The sequence below is a fragment of the Festucalex cinctus genome, chromosome 16 (genome assembly GCF_051991245.1).
Source record: "Festucalex cinctus isolate MCC-2025b chromosome 16, RoL_Fcin_1.0, whole genome shotgun sequence".
Classification (NCBI taxonomy): domain Eukaryota; kingdom Metazoa; phylum Chordata; class Actinopteri; order Syngnathiformes; family Syngnathidae; genus Festucalex; species Festucalex cinctus.
Window position 1 is genome coordinate 5,603,597 of NC_135426.1, and position 27,517 is coordinate 5,631,113.

At 41.4% G+C, this 27,517-nt stretch overlaps 2 protein-coding genes across 2 annotated transcripts in view; one reads left to right on the plus strand and one right to left on the minus strand.

Moving 5' to 3' along the window:
* The first annotated feature begins 968 nt into the window (after positions 1-968).
* On the plus strand, positions 969-26,520 carry lrig3 (leucine-rich repeats and immunoglobulin-like domains 3). Its single transcript, XM_077498896.1, has 19 exons — positions 969-1,388; positions 5,852-5,923; positions 6,024-6,098; positions 12,615-12,749; positions 12,845-12,988; positions 14,905-15,048; positions 15,142-15,285; positions 16,655-16,798; positions 17,533-17,613; positions 17,707-17,778; positions 18,643-18,714; positions 18,842-19,005; positions 19,312-19,647; positions 21,338-21,619; positions 21,706-22,176; positions 23,356-23,514; positions 25,327-25,467; positions 25,558-25,803; positions 25,884-26,520. The coding sequence occupies exons 1-19, from the start codon at positions 1,216-1,218 to the stop codon at positions 26,117-26,119; spliced, it is 3,291 nt and encodes a 1,096-aa protein (XP_077355022.1). The 5' UTR covers positions 969-1,215; the 3' UTR covers positions 26,120-26,520.
* atp23 (ATP23 metallopeptidase and ATP synthase assembly factor homolog) overlaps positions 24,255-27,517 on the minus strand; it is a 30,137-nt gene continuing 26,874 nt past the window's right edge. The window contains exons 10-11 of the transcript XR_013278884.1: positions 24,490-24,596; positions 24,255-24,407 (exon numbers count right to left, since the gene is read on the minus strand). The gene's annotated coding sequence lies outside the window, so the exon portion shown is untranslated. The remainder of the gene's footprint in view (positions 24,408-24,489; positions 24,597-27,517) is intronic.

Sequence of the window (27,517 nt, forward strand, 5' to 3'; positions counted from 1 at the left end):
TCAGATGCTTTGTAACATAAAAAAAAGCAGCATGTAAAACAAGGCCATCTGCGGAGGTGTAAAAGTGGATTTCAAAAAATGCATATTGTGAAGTTGCGATATTTGTGTAAATCCATTGCAGCTAACTGATGTGGAAACCAATCGTTTTAAGTCATTGACGAAAAAATTGTCCATCAATTTTAGTTACCGTAATAGTTATAGTCTCAGTGAATAGCTTCTATTTTAGTTTTCGTTTAATTTTCGTCTTGGAAAAAAAAAAAAATCCATGACAAAAATTCTGATAAAAAATTTTCACTGGTGGAAACCAGACATTTGCGTCCGCGTGTCAATAGTCGAATGAGGTTGCGTCCTCCCCGCCAAGAGGAAATGTCCACAAAGAGGGAATATTTGACCCTGATTAACAGGAAACTGTCAGATACATCATCCCTAGGCGGGATGTCACATCCACCCGGGCATCAATATCCGATGAAGGGGCCATTAAATGTGGAAATTAAACCTTGTTAAATTGGGTCTCAGGCTATTAGTCTATATTAGTCTATTAATAACAATAACAACCTAGTAATATTTGATATTCATGAACGTTGCCCAAATAATCTGATTTTAAGCATCTTTCATGTTGAACACGCATGAGATGCATTTGAAACATAAAAGAAATCTATTAAATGTGTCAGAGATCAAGTCAAATGAATTTATTGTTTGAAATTAATTAGTATAATGATACATTGGCTTCATTTAAAAAAACAAAAAAAACAGTAGGTTACATGAATTCAATTTCACTCCCACTCAACATATTAAAAGACTTTCAACACAGACACAAAGGACATTTGTGGGGAAATAAATCAATCCAAAACGTCACTTCTTGAACTACATTACCCAAAAGCACCCGCGGCCCTTGGCTCCGCCCTCCCCGCTTACCTCTCCTGAGCGCTCATGCGCCTCTGTGGGGATTCCTCACAATGCAACAGCAAGCCCAGAGGAGCGCTCACGACAGAAAAGTTTGGTCGAAGGAATGGGCAAATGCGAGATGACCGCTTTTCTTTCACTCGTCGCCATCATTACCGGCACAACAACACGGAAGAGGATTTAAGGATCTATTTGTGCTCGCCAGTCTCATCACGTTTGAGGATTTTTTTGCACTCTTTGAAGGATTTGTCGTGAAAAAAAAAAAAAAAAAAAACTTGTGGGGTCTGTTTTGTGTCGGACCGGGAAAGTAAAATGCATTCTTGCACTTTTTGGGGTTCCGCGGTGTTTTTCTTGCTGTTTTGCGGTGTTGGGGCGCACACAAGGACGTGTCCAGCTCCGTGCGCTTGTTTTGGGGATCTGGTGGACTGCAGTCGACTGAAAAGGGGACAAATGCCAAAGTCTCTCCCGGAATGGACAGTACAACTGTAAGTTGATTTATTTTACTACTTTTCTTGGATTGAAACTTCTTTTCTTTTTTTTTTTTTTACTGTGAGTTAGACATCAAATGAGCTTTTGAGGGCGAGTTTGGCACTGTGATGATCCACATTCCTCTCCCAGTGAAAAGTGGCTGGCTTGTAAACCGCATGAAGAGCAAAAGACTGGCGAATTTGCCCCTTTATGTCACTCTGGCTACTCTTTGTGCATCTCTTGAAAGCTGTCATTAATCTATGTATATGTTCAACGGGGGGTTATTTATGTATTTCCCTCACAGCAGTAAGTGGGGCTCCCGAGGGCCAGAGATTTATTTATTTTTTTCTAAACACATCAATGTGCCTTTGTGTAGAGGGAATAATTTGAACTAACGAGCTCAGTGCCTGTTGGCTTGTTATTTTTATGGTTTTCAAGGAGGAATTTGGGATAAAACTTTGTTAAAAGTTCAGTTGAGCTGTCAAGTTAGTATCACAACATAAATCATGATATGGAGTTTTTTTTCCACCCAAAATGTGCTATCGGTTTCTCATTTGTCCACTTGGAAGCAGCCAAAATAGCAAAGACAAATTGACTGGCAAGTTTCATGCATGTTGTGCTCTACTTTACAGACAATTCATCTTACTGGACTTTATTTCATTGATCTGCGTAAAGCCAGATCATTTTTTTTATGAGTCCACATTTGGTTATGTTTGATTCGAGGTCTTGTCCAAAAGGCTCCTATTTGAATTCTTTCAGGTTGAGAAGTGGCTGCTTTGGAAACTTTTACGTTTGCCAGAGAAAACAGAGCGAGGCTGCCTCGTAATCAAGACTGGCCTTCCAAAAAAAAAAAAAAAAAAAAAAAAAGGAGGGGTGGAGAGAGAAAAGTAGTACATGGGGGTGGGGATTCTTTTCACTCTGGCATGCTAATTTGAGTGGCTCTCCGGCACATCTTAAACCCCTTATACTGGCGGGGCCCTTTGTTTTCCAGCACCCCATTATTTCTGCTGAATTAGCAACACCATGCAGGGCCATGGTACTGATTAAGGAGGGGCATGTAAGTTTGCAATAAAAGGAGGGGAGGAGAAAGGGAAAGGAGGCGAGAGGAGGGAGAAGAAACCATGGAAACGTGGGAGGTTGCATTACAGCATAGTCAAGATGCATTTGAAAACCGTATTGAACTGTGCACCGTCATCCTAAATAGCAGTGTATAGCACTAAACGTTCTGGAGTTTTGTTGTTGATGTTCAACTGGTGGTGATTTAATCCCACGTTTGTAATCATCATATAGCAAAACAAAAAGGAATTTTCATTCCTATACAATATTTTTAATGAGGATTAAATACTTTTATAAATGATGGGTAGTCGGGATCAGATTTCACTTTTGACTATTTTTTATCCATCCATTTTCTTGACCGCTTATTCCTCACAAGGGTCGCGGGGGGTGCTGGAGCCCATCTCAGCTGGCTCTGGGCAGTAGGCGGGGTACAACCTGAAATGGTTGCCAGCCAATCGCAGGACTATTTTTTAATAGTTTTATATTAGTTAGCTCAGGGGTGTCAAACATAAGGCCCGGGGGCCGGATCAGGCCCGCAATGGGGTTTAATCCGGCCCGTGAGATGGTTGTATAAAGTGTAATAAATAAATAAATGTAGGCCCAATTAATCAGCCGGCCACAATCAAAGCTTATAAATTCATAATTACACAAGTAAGTCTCAGTTGAGCAATGCAACTTGTACATGGAATTGCTCTGAATGTCGTTATTTTAAGCACAATTTAAAGTTAGTTTGTTTAAAAAATAAAAACATGATTCAAACACAAACGTGCTGAATAAGACACACATTCAACTACACATATGACAAGTATTAGCGTCCGTATAACTTCAGTAACGGCACCCGGCACACAATCAGTGAACAATATAGAGGTTTATGCAAAAACTTTTTGGGACAATATTTGTACAGATGCGCCCCACAATTTAGGGCTGGCCCACAAATAGCGAAACTCTGCATGTAATTGACGGCAATGTTTTAAAAATTCTGTACAATTTTACCGATCCGGCCCACTTGCGAATATATTTTTCTCCATGTGGCCCCTGAGCTAATATGAGTTTGACACCCCTGAGTTAGCTCAACAGCACCACTGCTGATCAGGGCCAGGCAGTGCGCTTCAATTTGCAATTTTGCGATCCTTGCTGAATGAGACTGAGTTTGCTTTTAACTCATTCAAACCCAAAAACGTGTAAACACGTTTTTTAAAACTTTGTCCTTCACTCCCAAAAACGTATTTACACGGTTTTTTAAAAAAAAAAAATTAATGCAAAAGCATAGAGAAAGGCTTTTATGCAGCTTCTGACATGAAGAGGTGTCTTCAATGAATGGTAGTTGTTACAAAAAACGACCAGCAGTGGCAGCAGAGTATAAGAGATCAGCCAGGGCCATGTTGCAACAAGCTCTTTTTGTCAGTGTTTTCACCAGGAATGTGAATATTGATCAAACTTAGCTATATTCTAATGCGACTTGCTGCAAAGCTTGAACAGATACACGAAAAGAAGAGACTAATTTTCTTTGGTAGTTTCCACGTTTTTATAGCAATTGAACACAATATTCGGTAAAACAGCTGGGAGTGAAGCGGGTTGCTTCAGTGAAAACGGCGGCAAGTGAATGAGTTAAAAGGCATCATAATTGTGGCATATAGAGAAGCACAAACAACAATTCTTTACAACTTGAGTGAGCCGATCATTTCAAATTGGGTCCTCCTGCCAGGTGTGAGTTTTTACCGCCCTCCACAAACATTAATGACGGACCTTTTCGACTGCGGTGTAACTCCTTCATTCACTTTTCAGCTCCTGATAAGAGCGTCGAGTCGCGCATTCTCGCATCCTTTATCATGTGCAGTATTATCTTGCCGTACTCCTGCGTACTACATTGTGAGGGAAGTGGAAGTGTCGGAGCTACTCGGGGTTTATCTAGGCCTCGTGATAGGACACCTTCCCCAAATACTGGAACTAAAACAACAACAACAATGCACAGCCACATTCTTTGAAAGGCTAAAGCCGTGATTGGAATTAACAGCAAAAAGCAGGCCACCTGAGAATTCAACCGAGGCGTTACAAACCTATGAAAGTGCAACCATGACTCGGTTCCTCCCCTCCTTCCAGCGTAATGTGATGGATTCCAGATGAGGGAGGCAGCACGGGGGGCGGAGGAGGTGTAAAGAAAAAAGGGGGTCTGGCACCACAGCATGCCGTTGATGGTGCGCAGCCGCGTCAATAACTCCACGGCTTTATAGTGCACGAGGCCCCGCTTGGCAGACTACTTGCGCCGGTTTTCAGGCGCCTCTTCAAAACAAGGCCACAAAAAGAAGAAAAGAAGGCAAGAACTCGCAGCCAAATACAGCTCAAGTTAGGCTGGGACCAATTTGGGCTCCAAAAAGAGGCCGCTGCCAAAATCAAGATCTCATGGAACGCAATTGAAGGGCTAAAAATGGCAACCAGGTGGTCTGACTTGCTTTCCTGACAGTTTACTGCACAGCTTTTTTTGAGATTTTCCTGACGCTGTAACACCTTGACCTATCCATGGACTCGTAAACATGAGACGAGTGGTCCCATCCAGTAACTAAAACCTCTACTCCGGCCTGGATTCCGAATCCATCGGTCGGTTTCAACTTGATCTCGACTCGCTGGCAAGAGGAAAGTCGTCCCTGAGTAATGGATCGGTTTGTTGCTTCTGGCCAGATGTGTCAGCGCGGCCTGGAGATGAGGCCAACTGTTTGCCGTGTGCTTTTTCTCTCGTGTCAGAAAGACAGAAGGAAAAACATGAGCAGCTTTAAGCCTTTTTTACTACCTCTTGGGCTGAAACGTGAAAAAATTGCGTTTGTTTGGCAGTTGGGAGTCATTTCTGAAAATACTTGAAGAAATGATCTGCTTTATGATCCCTTCATGGCAGTTCCTTCGGATCGCGTGTACACAACAATATGGGCTTTGAGCAATATAAAGTTAACACCGTAACAATTTGATTGGATGCCTTGTATTACTCAAAAAATGAACATACTGTATCAATTTGGAAAGTCCTGAACACATCTTGCCTTTTTTCCATATTGTCACCCTCTTTGACCACCAATAATGTTTAATAACCATTAGTAAAATCACGGATGTATGACACCATAAACGTTAAATGATGGCAACTACGTTGTTTTTTTTTAAGTTTAGTTTTGTTTCTTTTTTTCTTTTTTTTATCAATGGGCAGTGCAACGTGTAAGTGCAGCGCTGCCTGGTCATTGAGTTGTGGAAGCAAAAACTCCCACTCACTATGGCCAGCATTTATTAAATAACTAAAACTAATAAAAACTAACAGAACCATCCTAAAGCTAATTAAAACTAACTAAATTAAATTACAAAAAAAACTCACTCAAACAAACTAAAATAAAAATTCTAAAACTATAATAACCCTGGTATACTTTTTTCTTCTCTTTCCCCCTTGCAGGGACCTGAGCCATAACAAATTGCAGACTCTCGACGGCACTTTGTTTTCCAAAATGCAACATCTGAATGAAATGTAAGTAAGGTGGTTTGGTTTGCGCTCGGCGCGTACTCGAATAAACCCAAAACTTGTGTCACCGTCTTTTTTTTAACCGTCTCCTTTTCCCTTTTCACAGCAAGCTGAACCACAATGAACTGGACTCTGTACCTGATTTGGGGCCGTACACGTCCAACATCACGACACTGGTTCTGTAAGTTAAAAACGTCAAAGGGGGTCGGACGGTGTGGGTGTGGGTGCGTACCCGGGTGCTTGTCATCCCTTCGAGAGCACGAAGGTTTTTTGGCTGAGTCGGTTTCCCAGACTGGGCAGTCGCAGACATGGCAGCTGGCCCCCAGACATGTCACGTGGTCCAAAACAAATGCCAATGGAAATGTTTTGTTTTGTGGCTCCCGCATGCTGATGTATTTTTAACCTGCAAAGAAAGATGGGAATCAGTACTTGTGTTTAAACCGTTTTCATTATAAGCATCCAAACATGCAGCAGTGAAATGCTGCTCGTTTTCGTGTCCCAGTGAAACCTTTGGATGTTTTGTTTGTTTTGTTTTTTTCCACTAATCTCTAATATCACCAAGTGATAGCAGTACGTGCTTTCTTCTTCTTCTTGTGTGAAACCTCAACAATCTGCGTTGCTTTCTTTGGCACGTCTCAGCGAACAACCGGCGTGAAGTTATTTCGGAAGAATGTATCCGTCTCCTGGCTTTGATGAGGAGGAACGCCCCATCAAGCCCCGACACGAAGACATGCAGCCGCCGTGGGGCGTTCGCTTGTCAATTTGTTTTCAGGTTTATTGCCCACGTGTCACCTCCAAGCTATACGTTTTCATCCAATACAAAAAGATGGACAGGATAGGCTGCATGTCAGGCTTCTTTTAGCGACAAAGTTTAATAAACAAAGGCATTACATTAAAATGGGGCATGAAGAGTGAAACGTCCAGCCAAGGTGGAAAGATCCTGATTGGACCATACCATTTGAATTGTTGGGTGGATCTTGGACTGATTCGAAGATTGACTGCAATTGAACAAATGAGGGTACATTAGCTGATATTATGCACTTTCTGAAGGAAAAGGGGTTAAATTCAAATTAAAAAGGAGACTTGTTTCGGCACACTGGGCTATTGGTGAGCACATCTAACTCACAGTTCTGGGCTTCAGGGTTCCAATCACTGCTCCGGGTTCCTTCTCGGGGTGGGAAACTCTGGGTAGCGCGCGATACGATATGCAATACAAGGCTCACGATCACGATTATCTCACGATATGACGATACCACGATTTAACAATATATTGGTCAGCTAATAAAGCCACGATAATCTACGATAAAACAACTCAAGGCATAAACTGACGTTTTTTTTCAATGAGAAAATCGTTTATTTTTGTACCATCACTGAAACACAATATTAAAACTGGTGTCTATCTGTCATGTGACCAGAAGTTGACCAATCACAGCGCAGTAGTTCTTCAACGAGTTGGCCAAATTCTCTCAATACGGCTCTGATTCAACAGCGCCCCCTGCTGTAAAGTTTATTGGCTTTGCGCGTGTGGATCTTGAGTTTTCGGCACGTAACTTGTATCTGTAGTTGTAGAATTGCTTTTTACGTGCACATTTTTGTTCTTTGTGTACGTAGCTCAAGTTTTGTGTACGTAGATCAGGTTTTGTGTACATAGAACACACGTTTTGTGTACATAGAAAAGGTTTTGTGTACGTAGATCACGTTTTGTCTACGTAGATCACGTTTTTTTGTGTTTGCGGGGTTTTGGCTTGATTCTACCTCCATACTGATGGGTGTTCTTCGCCTGAAGACTTGCGTCCATTTCCCTGCCACTCTTATGAGGTGCTCCCCCTAGTGGCCCGCCAAGTAATTGCTAAATAAGTCATGAACAATGGAGCCGTTATAGTGGCTGTATATTAGCTACAAATACAGCCATACTTGCGTAGGCGTATCGATAATCTATCGGGAGGTAAAGTATCACGTTATCGAAATATCGCCACTCCTAGTTCCTTCCATATCATCAACAACAAAGACTCATTAATCAGTGTGAATAATTGTTTGTCTATATGCAGCCCATCAAATGAGTTATAGAAAAAATGTTTTGTCTGGCGCTTGTGTTTAGAAACAACACTGTTGACCTTGAAAGTTGCTTGTTGTGCCTGCAAATGAGCTTGCATTGTCAAGCCAAACTGTTAGCATCTGGCGGGGGCAGGAACATACAGTAATTCTTTTCAAATGTGTTGAAAGCTAAATGAAATGCAAAAGCGACCACAAAGCAAAAAAAATCAAAATAAAAAATTCTCACTGCCGTTCTCACTGCCTGTGTTGCGTGACACGCTCGTCTTCAGATTGCACCCCCCCCCTCCCCCTCCCTCTCTCTCCAGTGGAACATTTTTTCCCTGAATTTCTCTCACTCCTTCAATTTCTCCGAGCTGGGAGGGGAAAAAAGACGTGCGGGTATCAAATAGCACCTATTCAAACAGCCAGTCAGACATAGCGGCAGCTCTCGCCGACATCCTTGACCTCACAACTTTGAGTAAAAACAAAACGGTAATAACCCAGCAGCTGGTAGTAATTGAGTGGTGATGGTCTTAATGAATTGAACAATTTCCCAGGAATTTATGGAGGGGGTCCCCCCCCGACACTAAATACCCATGCAAGACCTTGTTGCAACAAATGACCTGTAGATCCCAGGTCTGATTAGAAGTTCAGGAGGGTCGCTCGCTTCCTCTCAACATGTGGAAAAAAAACAAAAAAAGGAAACCGGTTGAAGGATGAGACTCCTCCTCATTGGATAAAAGTCATCTTTCTGAGCATTTTGTCTTTTAAAACTTGCAAAAGTGTCAATCTGATCATCCGCTGGCGCGAGATACGCGCTGAGAGGAGCATTTCCACGGCAAGTCCTGGCTTTCATTACAGGCGCCACTGCAGTGAGAGCGAGTTGTTCAGATGACTCCTCACAACTCACTTCTCCTTCCAATAGGAAATACCAGACACACACTTTCTCCACCACCACACATATGCCGCATGCGCACACACACATAGACCGTTTTAGCAAAAGAAACCTCATTCCGTAGTGCTGTCAGCACTGAAAGTTGCAGCAGCATGTACAATTGATGGCAGTTGTCGATTGGGTTGTTAGAGCCTTGGAATTTTCATTTTAGTTAGTTTTTATTTCGTTTTGAGTTACTGATTAATCCCCAATACAAATGTTTTTAAACTCAAATAAAAAAAAATACTAATCAGTAAGCTTGTAACAGTAACAGTAAGATTTGTATGATAATGTATTTAACTGAAACTTCAATACCGTATTTAACAAACAGTTTGGAATCTGTTTCATATTTGAACGGCGTTGAAATAAAATATTATGGCTTAATGTTCCTTTAATGTAACATTCTTCCATGCTTAAAGTGTGAACCCTAACCCTAAGTAAAACTTTTTGTTGAATATTTCCATTGGAAATTGATGTTTAAAGATCGATTCGGCCGCATATTGTATCAATACAAGAATTGTGCGCTGTAATATCGCGATATATTGCCAAATCGATTTTTCTTAACACCCGAGTTGTAGTTATTTAAGAAATACTTTGTTTTAATTTAGTTCTAGTTACAGTATTAGTTTTTTTTATGTGCATTACTTGTGCATAATATTTAATAAACACCATGATAAAATGAAAAAGTAACAAATTTCTTACCTAGCGTTGCATTTCGGCTGAGTTACGCCGCATTCAAGGAAGGTTGGAATTTATCCCAGTTGGCTTTTCCCGGTTCCGACCTGAAAGCGTTCGTGGCAAAAGTAAACAACCAAAATGGTGAATAGTGATAAATTGTTTTTTATTTTGGTCCTTAGAACACATTTTGACCTCCAGCAAACTTGCCTTCTCACAATTTTGCTTCATTTATTGTTTTTATTTTATTTCATAAGCATTCCAGTGTTCGGTAGTTTTGACATTAGTGTCTGATTCAATGGCGTTCCTAAGTAACTTGGCACCCTAGGCAGGATTTCTGGTAGTACCACCCCAACCCCGCCACTACCCACCCAAATGTGCACAACTTTTTAGACCAACCACAAAATACTGATCATAAACTCACAAAGGGCACACGGTATCTTCACGTCTCTAGAATTTTAAAACCGCAGTTGTAGTGCAAAATTAATAATGTAGTAATTGTACTACAATAAATCACTGTAAGGGATAATGAGAGCCTAGGAAAGAACGATGGTAATAGTTTGCATCAAACATTCAGAGAATTATCTCAGTAGTGTGAATCGGGACTTGCAGATGTTGGGCTTACATTTCACAAGAATTGTTTTTTCTTGTGTGCTTTGCTTTCATTTCATTGTTGATGGTTCTGATTACTGGTTCTGATGATGCAGACCAATCTGTGTAGCACTCAGTACCTTATGAGAGAAAATTTATATTCACACTCTTACTGATGAAATCTGCATTTAGAAGATCTCCCACACGTATTTTATACTTATTGGTACAACCGTATGTCACACAGTGGTATTTTCGCTGTAGAGGAAGAAAATAACGTGGATAGTATACTGCGGAAAAGTCCACTTACTGTAAGTGTGGCAACGCAAGATGGCCACCGCCGGCTTGACTTTTGGCTAAAGCACGAGCAGCCCGGTTTATTTATTCCGTCCGTGCTGTATCAGCCTGCGAATACACCTGAGAGTCTGACCGTGATCTTTTTTTGAAGCTTTGAGCCAGGACAGCACATTAGTGTTTTCATTTCATTTTCTTAACTAAAGAGCTATGGTTGTACACGCGGTGTGGGTCGGCTAGCATCGAGCTAGGGAGCATCACGTTTACAGCCGGCGACTTGAATGACATATACACGCTTCTCACGCAAGCACAGATTATAGAGAATACTGGATTATGTGTGGGCATGGTGATGTGATGAGCGCAGGGCTTCCATACTATATGTAAATCCGTGAATGAGCAGAGCTCGCCGGAACAGCTTTCTGTCGCCCATTTTGCTCACGAGCGCCCCTAGCATCTGCCTAATCCGCTGAATGGCAGGAGTGCCACTGGTCTGATTGCAAGCATGATTAACACATTCAAAGTGTGCTTGTCAAAATTTGTTCGCATACTTTTTTGATTTTTGGGTCAGAGACTCCCTCGTTTGAGGTGAGAAGTCGGACGCAGATAACCCCGAGAGAGAAACTGGAAAGACCGGCTCTCTCCAGCCTGCTCCTCTCAGCAGCCAGTCAAGGGAACATGAAAAGTGAGATACAGGTGGTGTGCATGCGGCTCTTTTGTTTAGGGGGGGCTGCGGTGTGTGCAAAGACCTTTACAAATCTTCCAACAAAGGAGCTGCCTGTGCAATTTTATTGGTGACAATGATCCTTTTTTTTCCTTTTCCTTTTTTTTCTTTTAGGCTGGTCTGCGTTCATGTAATATGTGGAATTCCAAATCACTGCCATATCTTTAGTCATTCCGTTTTTCGCAGCTATCTAACTAAATGTTTGCTGCCAGTCAAATTACCAGCGATGCTCCTTGTATAGCTCAACTTAAAAAAGTTAACCCCTGTTACCAACTCACACGGAGCATTCCGTCCTGTCACTTGATTGAAATATTACCACCAATAGTGGAAAAAAATAAGTGTCGGTACTCCCGTCGTACATATATATATATATATATATATATATATATATATATATATATTGTGTAAGTGTGGCAACGCAAGATGGCCGCCGCCGGCTTCACTTCTTGCTTGGCATGAGTAGTCCATCATGTTATTATTTCTTAACGCAAATAACTATGGTTGTACCCACGTGTTTGGGTCGGCTAGCATCACATTACAGCAGGCGAGTTGAACAACGTAAGCACAGATCTGGAGTACAGACTACTAGGGTAATGGCGCGCTTTGTGATGTGATGAGCGCACGGAATCCATACTATATGGAAGTCTGTGCATGGAACAGCTTTTTGGGATCAGAATATGCATTGTCGAGCGCTACCAGAACGCTGACAGTACCTTCTTTTCACGTTGAGGAGTACCTGAACGCTCAAGGGAGATTTTTTTAGAAGTGCCGTACTGGTGCGTTCTGGCCCATTTAAAACACTGACCACCATTAAATATTAACGACACCACGTCCCAAATGTCCTCACTTTTCTCGCTTTAGGGCGAAAAAGAGGATCAGTAAGGTGTATCTGGAGGAGGCGGGCGAAGAGGGGGCTGCAAGCGGCGCAATGAATACTGAAAACGAGGCCTGTCGTCTGGCACGTTGGAGGGAATTCCTGCCTCTCCCCTTTCACTCGCTCGCTCGGCAGCAGAGTGCCATGCACAAAGAGGCCACTGTACAGCCTCTGTTTAGAACGAAGCAGTTCCTTGCACTGCAATTTAGGAGGCGTGCAGCCCAGGAAATTGCCGGCCTCTGCCAATGCATGCGTTCACTGAGCGAATGGGATTCATCAGCCAAGTCATTGGCAGTTTACTTCTTTTTTTTTAATTACCTTGGTAGTCAATGTCCTTCTAAACAAAATAACATGACTAAACACAAGGGTTGTTTGACGCTACAGCATTGAACACATTGGGTCATTTGCTGAAAGTGTCACATTGGGTGGCAAGCGTGGTGATTTTTGTTAATAAGCACCAGCTTAATTGAGGAACTCGGCTGTTTGTGTGTGTGGCAATGTGAGACGGGCGCGCGCGGCTAGTCAAATACACAGTACGTCTGTCCTTTTATTGGAGCGCTGGTGTCTGTATTTTCAGAGCAAACAACAGGTTCTCCAAGATCACCGCGGAGCAGCTCGGGCCTTTCCTCGCCCTGGAAACGCTCGACCTCAGTAACAACAACATTGTGGAGCTCAAGGTCAACTCCTTCCCCGCTTTGCCTCTCAAGAACCTGTGAGTCCTTGCCCCCGGACGCTCTATTTTTTCGCGTCCACATTCATTTCAGTACAGTGCATGTGAACTTTTCTGTCACATTTCCTCCACTCCAGATTCCTGAACAACAATCGCATCTCCTCACTGGAGACAGGCTGCTTCAGCAACCTGTCCAGTAGTCTTCAGCTTCTGCGACTCAACCGCAACCGTCTCTCCTCCATCCCAGCCAAAATTTTCCAGCTGCCCAACTTGCAACACCTGTGAGTGTCATTTTTTTGTTTTTTTTGTTTAGGCTTTTTTTTTTTCCCAACAAGTCCTCCAACAATAACGTTTTACCGTGCACCAAAATACGACCATGTGTCACGTACTGTATTTTAGTGACCTCTAATCGGTCATGTTAAATAGCGAACAAATACCAAACTGAGACTCGAACCCATCAATCAATCAATCAACTTTATTTATATAGCACCTTTCATACATTCAAAATGCAACTCAAAGTGCTGGACATCCATAATACAATAAAAAAAAAAAAAAAAAAGAGAGAAAAAAAGAAAAGAAAAAGCCCCCCCATCCCCATGATGGTACCCACAGACACACCCAAAACCCAACAAACACATGAAAACCACAACATGGCGGGGCACAGAAGTACCCTGTAAGGAAAGGCACCCAGGAGGAGTTCATCCACAGTGAGATGGATGAAGACCAACCATCCCTCTCACTGTGGAGGCTCCCCCATGAGAAAACACTGGTGCTAAAAATGTAATTACTACCAAATGAAAATATTTAAACACTAAAAGAAAACAGTTAAACATGATAGAAAAAATAAATAAATAAAAACAAAGGTACAAAACAATATAGATTAAAATAGTTAAATAAAAGGGGATACAAAAATAAAAATATAAAAAATGTATATATATATATATCCATCCATCCATTTTCTTGACCGCTTATTCCTCACAAGGGTCGCGGGGGCTGCTGGCGCCTATCTCAGCTGGCTCTGGGCAGTAGGCGGGGGACACCCTGGACTGGTTGCCAACCAATCGCAGGGCACACAGAGACGAACAACCATCCACACTCACACGCACACGCACACCTAGGGACAATTCAGAGCGCCCAATTAACCTGCCATGCATGTCTTTGGAATGTGGGAGGAGACCGGAGTACCCGGAGAAGACCCACACGGGCACGGGGAGAACATGCGAACTCCACCCAGGAAGGTCCGAGCCTGGACTCGAACCGGAGACCTCAGAACTGGGAAGCGGACGTGCTAACCACTCGACTACCGTGCCGCCTATATATATATATATAAAATAATAATAATAATAATAATAATAATAATAATAATAATAATTAATAATAATAATAATAATAATAATAATAATAATAATAATAATAATAATAATAATAATAATAAAACGATCAATCAAATGCCAAACTAAAAAAGTAAGTCTTAAGCCTCCTCTTAAAAACATCAACATTCTCTGCAGACCTGATGCTCTCCGGCAGGCTATTCCATAGGTGAGGACCATAGTGGCTAAAGGCAGCTTCACCATGTGTCTTGGTCCCCAGATCTTCTGTGCAAAAGATTAACATCTAACTTACTGAGCTAACCATCCAGTAAAAGCTATCGTGTTCATTTTTAGTCTAATGGTTGGGTTTAGGATGAGGTTTTGGGTTGTACAGTACATAACATCTTTACATGGGACACTAATTGGTTTAGATTAGGAAAAGGCACAGTGAGGTTGTGGACCATTAGAAAACACTTACTCAACACTAAGAAAACATGTAGTCAACACTAAAACAATCACGAGACGTCATTACATGGGACATGAATGGTTGAGATTAGGAAGGCACAGTGAGGTTGTCCAAAAACATGTAGCCAACACTAACAAAAACAGTCACTAAACAAATAGCACAGTGAGATTAGTACTCATCTTTGAACCAGACGGACCGGGTTCGAAACTCTCTTTAGTATTTTTGCACTATTGAACATGACCTCTAGAGGTCGCTAAACTAAAATACGTAAATTACGTTGGTTGTAATTTGGCACCTTTTCAAAATGTCGTATTTATTGGACAACTGTCTCCTTTTTTATGTAAATTTTAGAAATTGATCAAGTTGGAAACATTTGCAAAACAAACGGTTGTTGAACAAAAATTGTTGCCGTGCGTTTCAGGGAGCTAAGCAGGAATCGAGTGCGCAGGGTGGAAGGCTTGACGTTCCAAGGTCTGCACGCGCTTCGTTCTCTGAAGATGCAGCGGAACGGCCTGAGTCGCTTAATGGACGGGGCCTTCTGGGGCCTCGGCAACATGGAAGTCCTGTAAGTCGCGCTTCAATATACGTATACGGATCTGGCTTTGTGTGTTCTCTGAGGTTTGAGTTGTTGTTTTTTTTTTATGTGCGGTCTTGGCAGGCAGCTGGACTCCAACAACCTGACGGAGGTGAGCAAGGGCTGGCTGTACGGCCTGCTGACTCTGCAGCAGCTCCACCTCGGCCACAACGCCATCAGCCGGATACGACCTGACGCCTGGGAGTTCTGCCAGAAACTCAGCGAGCTGTGAGTCTGGCCCACCCCCATCCCCCGTCCCTCCTCACTTTCCATTCACTCTGTGAACTCCCAACACTTTTCTGTGTTGGCCTCTCCTCCTCTTCGACACCCCCACGCCTGCCCTTCCTCACAATTGTAGCTCTTCCTGACGCCAAAACAACTGCTCGCACGCACAAATACACACAAACAAAGCGCTGTCTCCAATGTTTGCCATTCAGCAAAAATAAATACATAAAAATGTCACTTTTTAAAGGGACTTCTTCTTCTTTACGAAGCCAGCCAGCCAGTAGTGTTTATTTTGTCTGCCATTTTTAAATTTAGTCTCAGTTTTAGTCCAGTTTCAGTCATGCTTGTTAGTTTTTGTCATAGTTAGTTAACGTCATCTCATTTTTATTAACCCAATTTTTAGTCGACTATAGATCTAGTATTTTCGTCTTTATTTAAGTCCAAGAAAATTTTATTCGTCTAGTTTTAGTCAACAACTATCAACATTTTAGTCTAGTTTCAATCAGAACAACTATTTTACCCGTCATCAATTATATTGAACCTTTTTGGATCTATTTCACATCAAATGTTCTCCCCTTTTTGATGAAAAACAAACTTGACACACAATTACAGTGGCTACTGTGGCTCCATGCTACGAGCTAGTAAGTTAGCCAGCATGTCACATGACAGTGTCACAGACGTGACAGATTAGCAGACAAGATTTTACAAAATCATATAATTTTTTTTGTCTCATTTTTGTTGATGAAATTAAATGTCCATAGATTTTAGTCCAGTTTTTATGAAGTGAAGGACGTTTTCGCCTCGTCTTCATTTGTTGACGAAAATATTGATTTCGTCCCAGTCATTGTTTTAGACTGGTCTAGTCTAGTTTTAGTCCGGTGAAAAATGTGCGTTGATGAAATTATTTTTGTTTAAGTTTGTTGATAAAATTAGCGCTACCAGCCAGTCAGTTTCCCAGACTACAAGTATAAGGCAATACTAGCAGATTGGCTTGCCTTTGTTGTGACTGTTGCTTATAGCAGCAGTTCTGGGGCTTTTTTTGTTTTTCACAGGTGCTTGTTGTTGTTGTTTTTGTTTTTTTGTTTTTTCCTTCTCTTTTTACTCACTGTTATCACAAACGGGCAAGTAAACACGCGGCCAGTCAGCTGGGAACTTGCCCACCGTTATGAACGTTGATGTCCTCTCACTGGCGTAAAATACAAGTCAATAAAAGCAAATTGCCCTCACAACAGAAATGCATTTTGCTCTAATCGCTTCATGATGGGATTTATTCCATGAACATTGCATGTTGTTTAGAGTGTCATAACTGGCTGGATGGAAAATTCTTATGTTTGTGTCTCATTTTGTTTTGTTTTGTTTTTCCTCCCTGCAGCAACCTCTCTTCCAACCACTTGTCCCGACTGGAAGAATCCAGCTTCGTTGGACTCAGCCTGCTCGACGAGCTTCACGTCGGGAATAACCGTGTTAGTTTCATCGCCGACGGAGCATTTCGAGGCCTCTCCAGCCTGCAGACGCTGTGAGTTATACAGGCGACTTTCACACACAAAATCCGCCGGGCTCAAATGTTCCCGTAACCACAAAAATGTAAAGGACTGATCGTTTGAACCGGTGCTCCAACAAAGCGAACATTCGTCATCAATTCTCTGCCTGAGTGGAAATATCCTGCCTGAATTGTTTTGGGGATGTGAACTAGATTACCGCGTTGAGGGAAAAAAAACAAAAATTCAAGTGGCGCAACCCCCGACCTCAACATCGCCTTCCCCCTCCTCTAATAAATCCACCCATCCCCGCCACTGCCGCCTTTCCCACAGAGAGACATCTTAACATTTCTCCTGGTTGGGATTTTTGAACTGCGCTGCACTGCTGAGGTCACCATAGGGCAGGTGTGCGGCTAGCTAGGTGGTGGACACGCATTGCTTCAGGGCAACTTATACACACTCTGCACACTAAAACACACACACACAGACGGAGTGGGAAAATGATGCAACTTCTCCTGGACATTATTCAGCTTTCGTAAAGGGTTAGGGCATTGTAACACCGTGTTATTATCTGTTTTGACATTATGTTGAAAGATGGCATCAGAAATTGGACTACAATGCTCACACTATCACAATCGATATACATACAGTATATATGATCCAATAACCCACATTTACTTTTCTTGACAAAATTGCTTCTAGTTTGTTTGGATTTTTTGAACCATGTGTTTTTTTGTTTGTTTGTTTGTTTGTTTTTGTCTCTTGTGAAAAGGGATCTCCAAAACAATGAAATCTCCTGGACCATTGAGGACATGAACGGGCCATTCTCAGCATTGGACAAACTGAAGAAAATGTACGCTTGCAATCACTTCTGCGTGAATTGTTCAGCTTGATTTGGAGAAAAGATGATCTCTTTTTTTTTTTTTTTTTTTTTGCTGCTGAACAGATTTCTGCAAGGAAACCAAATCCGCTCAGTTACCAAGAAGTCCTTCTCTGGTCTGGATGCATTACAGCACCTGTGAGTCACTTGCATCGTTTACAAATACAGAACCAAGAGGATGAGTTTACTTTTTTGTATCATTTTCTTTTGAACAGCTGCAATCCATGTAGAGGTTTTTTGGGGGGTTCCGAGCAGGGTTATTATAGTTTGGGAATTTTTATTTTAGTTAACTTTGATTTCGTTTTGAGTTTGTTTTTAAATTTAATTAGTTTTAATTCGTTTTCAGGGTGTTTCTGTTAGGGTTTATTAGTTTTAGTTATTTAATACATTTAGTTTTAGTTAGTTTCAGTTTTACGTTTTAGTTTTGTTTTTTTAATGTGTATTACTTGTGCACAATATTTTAAAAACACCACGGGAGCGACGTCATCTGAAGGTTCTTTTCGATTGGCTGCTGCTAGATGACGTCACTTCGGTGACGCACTTTCAAAAGTCCTTATTCTAGTTAATATCACAATAAATCTACTGAAAATCACATTTAAAATCATCCCCAAAGGCTCATGCGTTACATTAATTACCAGAAACTAAAACAAAAGACATTTTTGCTATAGTTATAGTTAGTTTTAGTTTGTAAACATAAAATGCAGTTTTCAGTTTTTTAAAAAGCATTTTAGTTTTGATTTCGTTAACGAAATTGTTTTTTTAATTTTAGTTGTAGTTTTTTCGTTTTAGTTAACGAAAATAACCTTGCTTCTGACCAGCCAAAAAGTTGATTAATATTGCAAGCTGCTGCCTATAGTTTTATTGCTCTGAAGTCCAGACCCTGATTGTAGTTTATGCTGCAGTCACTCGTTAGGGCTGCAACCATTCTTTTAGCCTAAATGTTTTTTTTTCTTTCTGCACACGTTTGGATTTGCAATATAACGCTTGTGCTTTTCTCTACAGAGACTTAAGCAATAACGCCATCATGTCTATCCAAGCAAATGCTTTCTCGCAGATGAAAAACCTACAAGAGTTGTAAGTTTTTGTTTTGTTTTCATCCACCTTTCTCCTGTAACAAATGGAATGAAATCATGTGCCGTTAATTCTGCACAAAAATTTAATGTTTCTGGCTGTTTCCCCTCCCAACCCCCCTCGCCGGCAGGCGTCTGAACACCTCCAGCTTGCTGTGCGACTGCCAGCTCAAGTGGCTTCCAGTCTGGGTGGCGGAACAAACCTTCCTCCCCTGCATTAATGCCAGCTGCGCCCACCCGCAGATGCTGAAGGGCAGGAGCGTGTTCGCCGTCGGCCCCGAGGAGTTCGTGTGCGGTGAGCGATGCGTTTACACTGGAGGGCAACTTTGCCCGCACACCGCCACGCCTCAAAAAACAGCCATTTATACAAGCCCCTTTTCCATTTCTGAACTGACCCATATTGTTCAGTATTTTCCCCTGACTCCTGGATGAGCAAATGAGTGCCATGAAGGCGACCTGATGGAAATATACTAACCTTTCCGCTTTGCCAATTACCGTTTTCTCCCCCCGATTTGCCTCCAGCTTCATATTTAAAACAAAAACGGATGAAAAACCTGAGCGTTAATACAGCAAATGAAATCCTTCTTGTTCCTCCCCGCAGATGATTTCCCAAAGCCTCAGATCACCATTCAGCCGGAGAGCCAGTCGGCTCTGAAGGGAGCTAACGTGACGTTCGTGTGCTCGGCGGCGAGCTCCAGTGACTCACCTATGACGTTCGCCTGGAAGAAAGACAACGAGGCGCTTAACGATGCCGAGATCCACAACCAGGCCCACTTGAGAGTGCAGGGAGGTTCCGGTGGCGAGACCGAGGTGACGGAGTATACAACCACCCTGCAGCTGCGTGATGTGCAATTCTCCAGCGAGGGAAAATACCAGTGTGTCATCTCCAACCACTTTGGATCTTCGTACTCCACCAAGGCCAGGCTCACTGTTAATAGTAAGTTGTCATGCTCGGCCTGCAGCAAGGTTATTTTAGTTCACTAAAACTAACGAAAAAAATTAAAACTAAAATTAAAAACACAATTTTGTAATGAAAATGCTTTTTAAAAAAAAAAAAAAAAAAAAAAAGAGAACTAAGTGAAACTGCATTTTGTGTTTACAAAACTAACTAGAACTAATGTATGGTGTTCCCCAAGGTTCCATTCTGGGGCCTCTGCTGTTTTCATTGGGTTCCATCTTAAGAAAACAGTGGTGGTTGTTTGAAAGTGCTGCACAAATGTAGAGTTGAGTTGTGTTGTATTTGGGAAAGAAAATCGTATTTTATTTCATTTTCTTGTAAAGAAGGGTTCGATGAATGTGCATAGGAAACTTGGGGGGGGGGGGTTCTGTTCAAGGTTATTTTAGTTAACTAAAACTAATGAAAAAATTTTTAAAAAAAATATTTCATTAACGGAATAAAATAAGCAAGGTTATTTTAGTTCACTAAAACTAACGAAAAAAATTAAAATTAAAATTAAAAACACAATTTTGTGAATGAAAATGCATTTAAAAAAAACAAAAACTAACTGAATCTGCATTTTATGTTTACAAAACTAACTAAAACTAATTATAGCAAAAATGTCCTTTGTTTTAGTCTTTGATACGTAATTTAATGCATGAGCCTTTGGGGATGATTTTAAATGTGATTTTATTTTGATATTAACCAGAAAAAGGACGCTTGAAATCGTGTCACACAGAAGTGACGTCATCTAGCAGCAGCCAATAGAAAAGCACCTTCGTGTCCTTTGCGGCTGTGGATACAGAGACCACACTAATCCATTATTTATACAACTAAAAACTTTAAAATTTAATGAATTGATGGAATTTAACCATCTCAAAATAATGTTTAAAGCCAATCATGAATGTTTACCAGTTAATATACAAATTAAATTAAAAAAAAAAAAAAAAAAGGAAACGTGAGTATGAATTAAGAGGAACAGATATTTTTTCAAAAACAAAATATAGAACAAAACAAAACAAAAAAAATGATGTATTTCAACTCAAGTTGTCAATCTGGATTGTAAAACAAAAATCATCTCAATCTATCTGTATCTTTAATAACTTGACAAAAGCTCAATTACTGGAAAAATACATATAGCACAAAGACATGCTGCTTAATTATTATATTGAAAGCGTCTTGACCGCTCACTGTAATTTACTTTGTGTTGGTTATTTTTTGTTGTTGTTGATCAATTCAGGATAACATAAATTTGACTTCTTTCTGTCCCCTTTCATTTTTATTTTTTTTAAAGAATGAAATACAAAAATTTAATTGAAATTGAGATGACGTCGCTCCCATGGTGTTTATTTATTTTTTATTTTTTTTAATATTGTGCACAAGTAATACACATTAAAAAAACTACAAATAAATAAAACTAATGCTGAAACTAACTGAAACTAAACTAAAACTAAGCATTTATCAAATAACTAAAACTAATAAAAACTAACTTGAACCACCCTGAAAACGAATTAAAACTAACTAAATTTAAAAAAACAAAATTCAAAACAAAATAAACACAAACTAAAATGAAAATGAAAAATTCCAAAACTATAACAACACTGGCCTGCAGACCACAATAGGAATCCAAATCTTGTCAATCCAAAGCACACCACGAATCGGATTGAATATCAACTTTGGTTTCCACCAGTGCTCCCTTCCTTCACCAAAATGCCAATGGACCTGAGCATCCGCGCCGGAGCAACCGCCCGGCTGGAATGCGCAGCGGTGGGTCACCCTACGCCTCAAATCGCCTGGCAGAAGGACGGCGGCACCGACTTCCCCGCCGCCCGCGAACGCCGAATGCACGTGATGCCGGAGGACGACGTGTTCTTCATCGTGGACGTCACGACGGAGGACATCGGGGTTTACAGCTGCACCGCTCAGAATGTCGCCGGGGCAATTTCTGCCAATGCTACGCTAACGGTCTTAGGTGAGAACGGGCAAAAGAGAAAAGGGGTCTTCGTGTTTCAAAATAGTTCAGCATGGTCACGTTTTATTTCCCATGCCTCTCTATAGAAACGCCCTCTTTCCTGCGGCCCCTAATGGACCGCACGGTGGCCAAGGGTGAGACCGCCGTCCTCCAGTGCATAGCGGGCGGCAGCCCCGCGCCGAGACTCAACTGGACCAAAGACGACAGCCCGCTGGTGGTGACCGAGCGGCATTTCTTCGCCGCCGCCAATCAGCTCCTCATCATCGTGGACGTGGCCGAGGCGGACGTCGGGAAGTACACCTGCGAGATGTCCAACACTCTGGGCACCGAAAGGGGAAACATCAGGCTGTCGGTCATACCCAACCCCAACTGCGACTCTGCGGTGCAAGGAGGGGTCGGGGTCGTCGGCGGAGCGGCCACGGATGACGACGGCTGGACCACGGTGGGCATCGTCGTCATAGCCGTGGTATGCTGCGTAGTTGGCACCTCGCTCGTTTGGGTGGTGATCATCTACCACACTCGTCGGCGGAATGAGGACTGCAGTGTCACCAACACAGGTGAGCATCGCAGGCCTTTCTTTAACTCTTTCACGGCCAAATAAATCTCTTGACATCTGCAGCTGCCTGTAATTGGGTTTCTATCCACCCATTTTTATTCGAATTTTCAAGACATGCGAAAATAAAACTGAATGGAAACGCCATAAATTCGAAATTTTTACACTTAGAGGTCGGGATGCATTAGACAAGATAAGAACAATATTGTGATATTAAAACTATATCGTCGTCATCATGTTCATGATATTTAAAGGCAACACAAAAAAAAGTCAGGTTGATTTCCATTTGTGCAGTTGTAGCACCCTCTTGTGGCTAGTTTTTTTAGTGCAATTTCATTTTCATTAGGGATGTTTTGGCCCTCCTATGTTTAAAATCTAGGCTCATTGTCAGATGAAGGGGAACGTAATATGCCTGAGAACCGACAACCGAGTCAATATTTGGAGGAATTCAATGTACGCGTGCATTAACACGTAAGTGCCTCAATATTAAATGTAGTTAGAGATTGTATGTGGTTTATACGCATTGCTGTTATGTACAAAAGCACAATATTGTGCTTTTTTTTTTTTTTTTTTTTTTTACAATATTGTTGTGACCTTTTTTAAATATCGCCAACCTCCACACAATATTGCGATAATTATCGTATCGTGAGCTTCATATCGTGATAACATCGCATCGTGATGTTTGGATATTGTTACATCCCTACTTAGAGGGAGTGGATTGTGAAGCGTATCGGAAAAAAGGAATGTGCGAATTTTGGCAATGGGACCAGGTTGTGCGAATAACCGCTGGAGAGACCGGATACACGGCGCACGTTTTTGACCGGATATTACGTCACACGTACGATAAAGTAAGTATGTTTGGGGTGACGACGAAACAGAAATATTTTTGGAATGAATTAAAGAAACGAATAAAACAGCTAAGAAATGCTACGGTTTATTAAGAATTACAAAAGAAACGGGCATAAGTAGCATGTCCATTTTGCGCATTTTCAGGAAATTCACTTAAAAAAATTGGATGGAAACCTGACTAATGGCAGTGAATGAGCCATCAAATACAACACGCACAAATCCAAAACTCACGGATTGGCATTCAGCTGAAAGCTTGAATATCTCCAACATTTTTGTGAGTAGCGTACATCTCAAGGGACGGTGGTGACCAAAACTGATTTTACTTGTGCCACAGATGAGACCAATCTGCCAGCAGACATCCCAAGCTACCTCTCTTCTCAAGGCACGCTTGCAGACCGCCAAGACGGCTACATCCCATCCGAGAGCGGCAGCAGCCATCATTACATGGCATCATCCATTAGCGGCTTCTACCTGCAGCCCAAAGATGTAAACGGTACCTTTGCTTTCAATCACAACAGGCTGAAGTTTCTCTATAGCCTGGTTTTTAACAGGGAGCCACGTATTCCGATTAGACTGAATCCGAACGAACCAAACAGAATGAAAATGCTCCATATAAACACCTCAAGTGGAATAAAAAGGCTAAACCCGAATGGAATTTCAATGGGAATCACAGGGGTGGTATATTCCCTTCATCAATCCCAACGAGCATCTTGTATACACTTTATTCGCAATTTGTCAACAAAAACTAAACAAAAATAATTTTGTCAACACACATTTTTCACTGGACTCAAACTAGACTAGATGAGACTAGACTAGACTAAAACCCTGATTAATAAACAATAATTGGGAGTAAATCAGTATGTATTTTCGTCAAATAATGAAGATGAGACGAAAATGTACTTCACTTCATAAAAACTGGACTAAAATCCATGCACATTTTAGTTCATAAACAAAAACGAGACGAAAATTATGATTTTGTAAAATCTTGTCTCTGCCAATCTATCACGTCTGTGACACTATCATGTGCACACACAGCACAAATGTGACAGACAGGAAGTGGATTCACAGTGAAAGGTGAAAAAAAGTAAATCATAGTTATAACTTAACATAATAATCCAACAGCTATAACGTTCCAAAAATAATGTTAAATGTGACTGCTAACTAATGCCGGCTAACTTACTAGCTCATAGCATGGAGCCATAGTAGCCACTGTTGTCACGGTTCCGGTGCGGGGGGGTGGGGGGCCAAATGCAGAAAAAAAGAGAATGAATGAGTTGCCAAAGTTTTATTACAACAGTGGATGGCCAGAAGGAGGTTGGGTGCTGGGGGCTGGTTCTGGGTGGCGAGGCGTGTGTCAAGGTCTGGGTCGGCGGGCAGGACAGCAGGCTGAAAAGGAGGATGGAAATGCAGGTCAGGAGAGACAATAAAAGGTTGGTTCAGGTTTCAAGGTAAAGCTGAATATACAAACTCGTTCAGGAGTTGTGACGATCTGGCGGTGTGGTGGAGTCAGAGGCTGGCTTAAGTAGGCTGCTGATTAATTGGACACACCTGCTGCTTGACTCCAATGCACCACACCTGGAAGACACATGCACACTCAGCGGGCTGGGCCCGCAGGCCTGACAACTGTAATTGTGTGTCAAGTTGTTTTTCATCAAAAACATGAGAACATTTTATGTGAAATAGCTTTAGATCCAAATGGTTCAATATAATCTGCTGACAAAAATATATATACAGGAAATGGTTGTCCTGACTAAAACGTTGCCAGTTATTGTTGACTAAAAGTAGACGAATAAAATTCCGTTTTCTTGGACTAAAATGCTCGATTTATAGTTGACTAAAAATGGACCAAATAAAAATGGGATGAGGTTGACTAACAAGTGTGACTGGAATTGGACTAAAACGGAGACTAAATTAAAAAAATGGCAGACAAAATTAATACAAGCCCATGCTCTGTCTGGACGTAAATGCGTCATGACGTCATTGTTTCCACCCAGAAAAATGGCGGCATCTCCCCAGAGCTTGTCTGACGGGGGGCCTTGTTTTTAAGTACTTGAAACTTGTTTTTTATCAAGATGTTGCTTCAGTAAAAAGTGTTAACACTATCACAACTACTGTGCTAAATGACGAATGAACTCCTTCTTGATAAATCACATGACCGATGTCCGTGCCTCTCGCGGAATGGATCACGTCACATGTAAATAGGTGACCAGAGATCTTCATTCAGAATGATTTCAAATTGGAGTGACTAAAGAAGTCTCCATGTAAACCCAGTTTATGTCCCTGACACCATTTGTCTTTCGTTCAGGTCTTTGTCAGCTGGATACAGGAAGTGAAGCCGAGATGGAAGCGGCGTCCATTGACCCACTTCTCTGCCATTACCAAGGTCCAATAAGCACACTGCTTCGCCGAGACTTGTACCCCAGTGACCTTTCGGAGCTCTACACAGGTCAGCAAAGGATTTTCAATTTTAGAACAAAGCCACACTATATATTAAGATTGATTCTTCAGTGTGCAAAACATCTTTTCTTATCACCAGGGTGTTCCGTTGACCCAAGACCAGTTTGCAGTGAGTCCTGCAGTGGAAGCCTGACCAGGTCCAAAAGAAGGGACTACCTACTCTCAGAGCCCTTTGACCTTTGCTCGTCGACCATCCTGATGCAGCTCCCCAACGCCGGCCTCCATCTTGGCCAGCAGACTGGCCGCCGCCCATCCATGGAAGAGGCAGAGGAGGCCGACTATGGCCGACCTCATGAGTGTCCCCCTCCTTACAACAGCTTCATGGGTAGGCTTGCAGCTAAAGAAAAAAAAAAAACTCTCCAAGGTGTCCTTCTTGGCTTTAACTTTCATTTGTTCTCATCCAAGGCTCATTTGGGAAGTCTCCCTGGAGGCCTCCGCAGGACTTGTGCTCGGGATACGGCCCACCTCCAGCAGCATGTCAGAGGAATAACCTCCACGAAAACCCGTACACCGCCGCCGCCGATACGGACTCCGACGGCGAGGAGGACAAGAGCAACAAGGACTCGCGATTCGCGAGTGTTTACGAACAGCCGTTTGACAGCAACCGGACTGTCGTTTCTCCGAGCGGAACGAGCTGTTAGCCGAGTGACCAAGAGATGACCAAATATTGAAAAAAAAAAAAAAAAAGAATATTTCTACCTCGCAGAGTCGACACCTTAGGAATGAAAGACTCCTGAAATGTGCAACGAGTGAATGTAAAAGAGGACAAAAAAAGTATAAGCGTCTATATGAAGGCTTGTACTATTTTGGAATCAGCTTCAGTTCAATAAAATAGATGAATATAAAACGTTTTATATATTTTATATTTTGTAAATTGTATATAAACAGATGACATTATTTTTGCTTAACATCTGTCATGTATGGGAATGTTGCAGCCTTGTCAGTTCAGTTAGTTAGTTAGTTTTTTTTTTTTTTTATCCTAATGTGCTTTCAATGAAGCAATGTTTTGCACATATGTAAACAAAATAAAATAAAAAAAACACCTGAATGTGTGCTGCTACATTCTTCAAGTTGCTTGCAAGTTGCAAGGCCGCATTTTTGCTGGGGTTTGCAAGTACTTTTTTGTTCAGACCACCATGGAAGTTAGAGGTGTGTCAGTCAACTTTAAGACTATTGCAATGTAGGGGTTGGCATACTTTATTGCAGTCTTATTTGCTGACTTACTGCAGGAGCATGTTTAAAAAAACACACATAGTTTGCAGTTTTTTTTCCTGCTGTAAATAGTTGAAACTCAGTGGAATTTTTTTTACAATCATGTCAAATTATCCAAAAGAAGCAGTTATGTTCTTAAAATGAACCAAAGAGATCTAACCACTGCTTTTGAATGAATTTTCAGCTTTTGTTCATACTACTAACTACTAAAAAAAAAATGTTTAGGCTAATTTCTCAGTTGCACTCCCACAGTCACTACTATGACAATCTTTCCTCACTTCAGTTCAGTTGAATTTTTTACAAAAAAAAATGTAGATTGAACGAAGAACACTATTTTTCATCTTTTTTTTTTTTTCATGAATTGATTTTATGAAAATAACATTTCCGAACCAATTTCAATCCATGCAGCATTTTGGAGGCAGAAAAATAAGTTTTATCCAATTTCCATGAACATTCTAATGACTGGCATTATTTTCACTTATCTGCAAACACGCTTGTTGATGACGCGATTTATAACAAGCAACATTCTAAACCAGGGGTGTCCAAACTACGGCCCGGGGGCCATTTGCGGCCCGCCATACATTTTTTGGCGGCCTGCGGCAAATACTAAAAATAATTTTTCAATGCTGTTTTAAAAAAGAAAAAGAAAAAGAGGGTGGATTAAGCATTCCTAGCTATGCAAAGACACAAATTTGCAGCTAATAATTCAGTTTCAGAAATAAAAATAGTTTCATCCACTTGTTGCTTAGTGTCAAGGTCCAATTTGTGAAAACATCACATTAGATTAATGGATCTTAAGTGTGGTCAGTTGACGACCGATTGTTCTT

Excerpts from the sequence above, each read along its gene's own strand:
- lrig3 (XM_077498896.1), top strand. The coding sequence starts at position 1,216 with ATGCATTCTTGCACTTTTTGGGGTTCCGCGGTGTTTTTCTTGCTGTTT. Across the intron at positions 5,924-6,023 it reads ATGCAACATCTGAATGAAAT|CAAGCTGAACCACAATGAAC; the intron begins GTAAGTAAGGTG and ends CCCTTTTCACAG. Across the intron at positions 23,515-25,326 it reads GCAGCCCAAAGATGTAAACG|GTCTTTGTCAGCTGGATACA; the intron begins GTACCTTTGCTT and ends TCTTTCGTTCAG.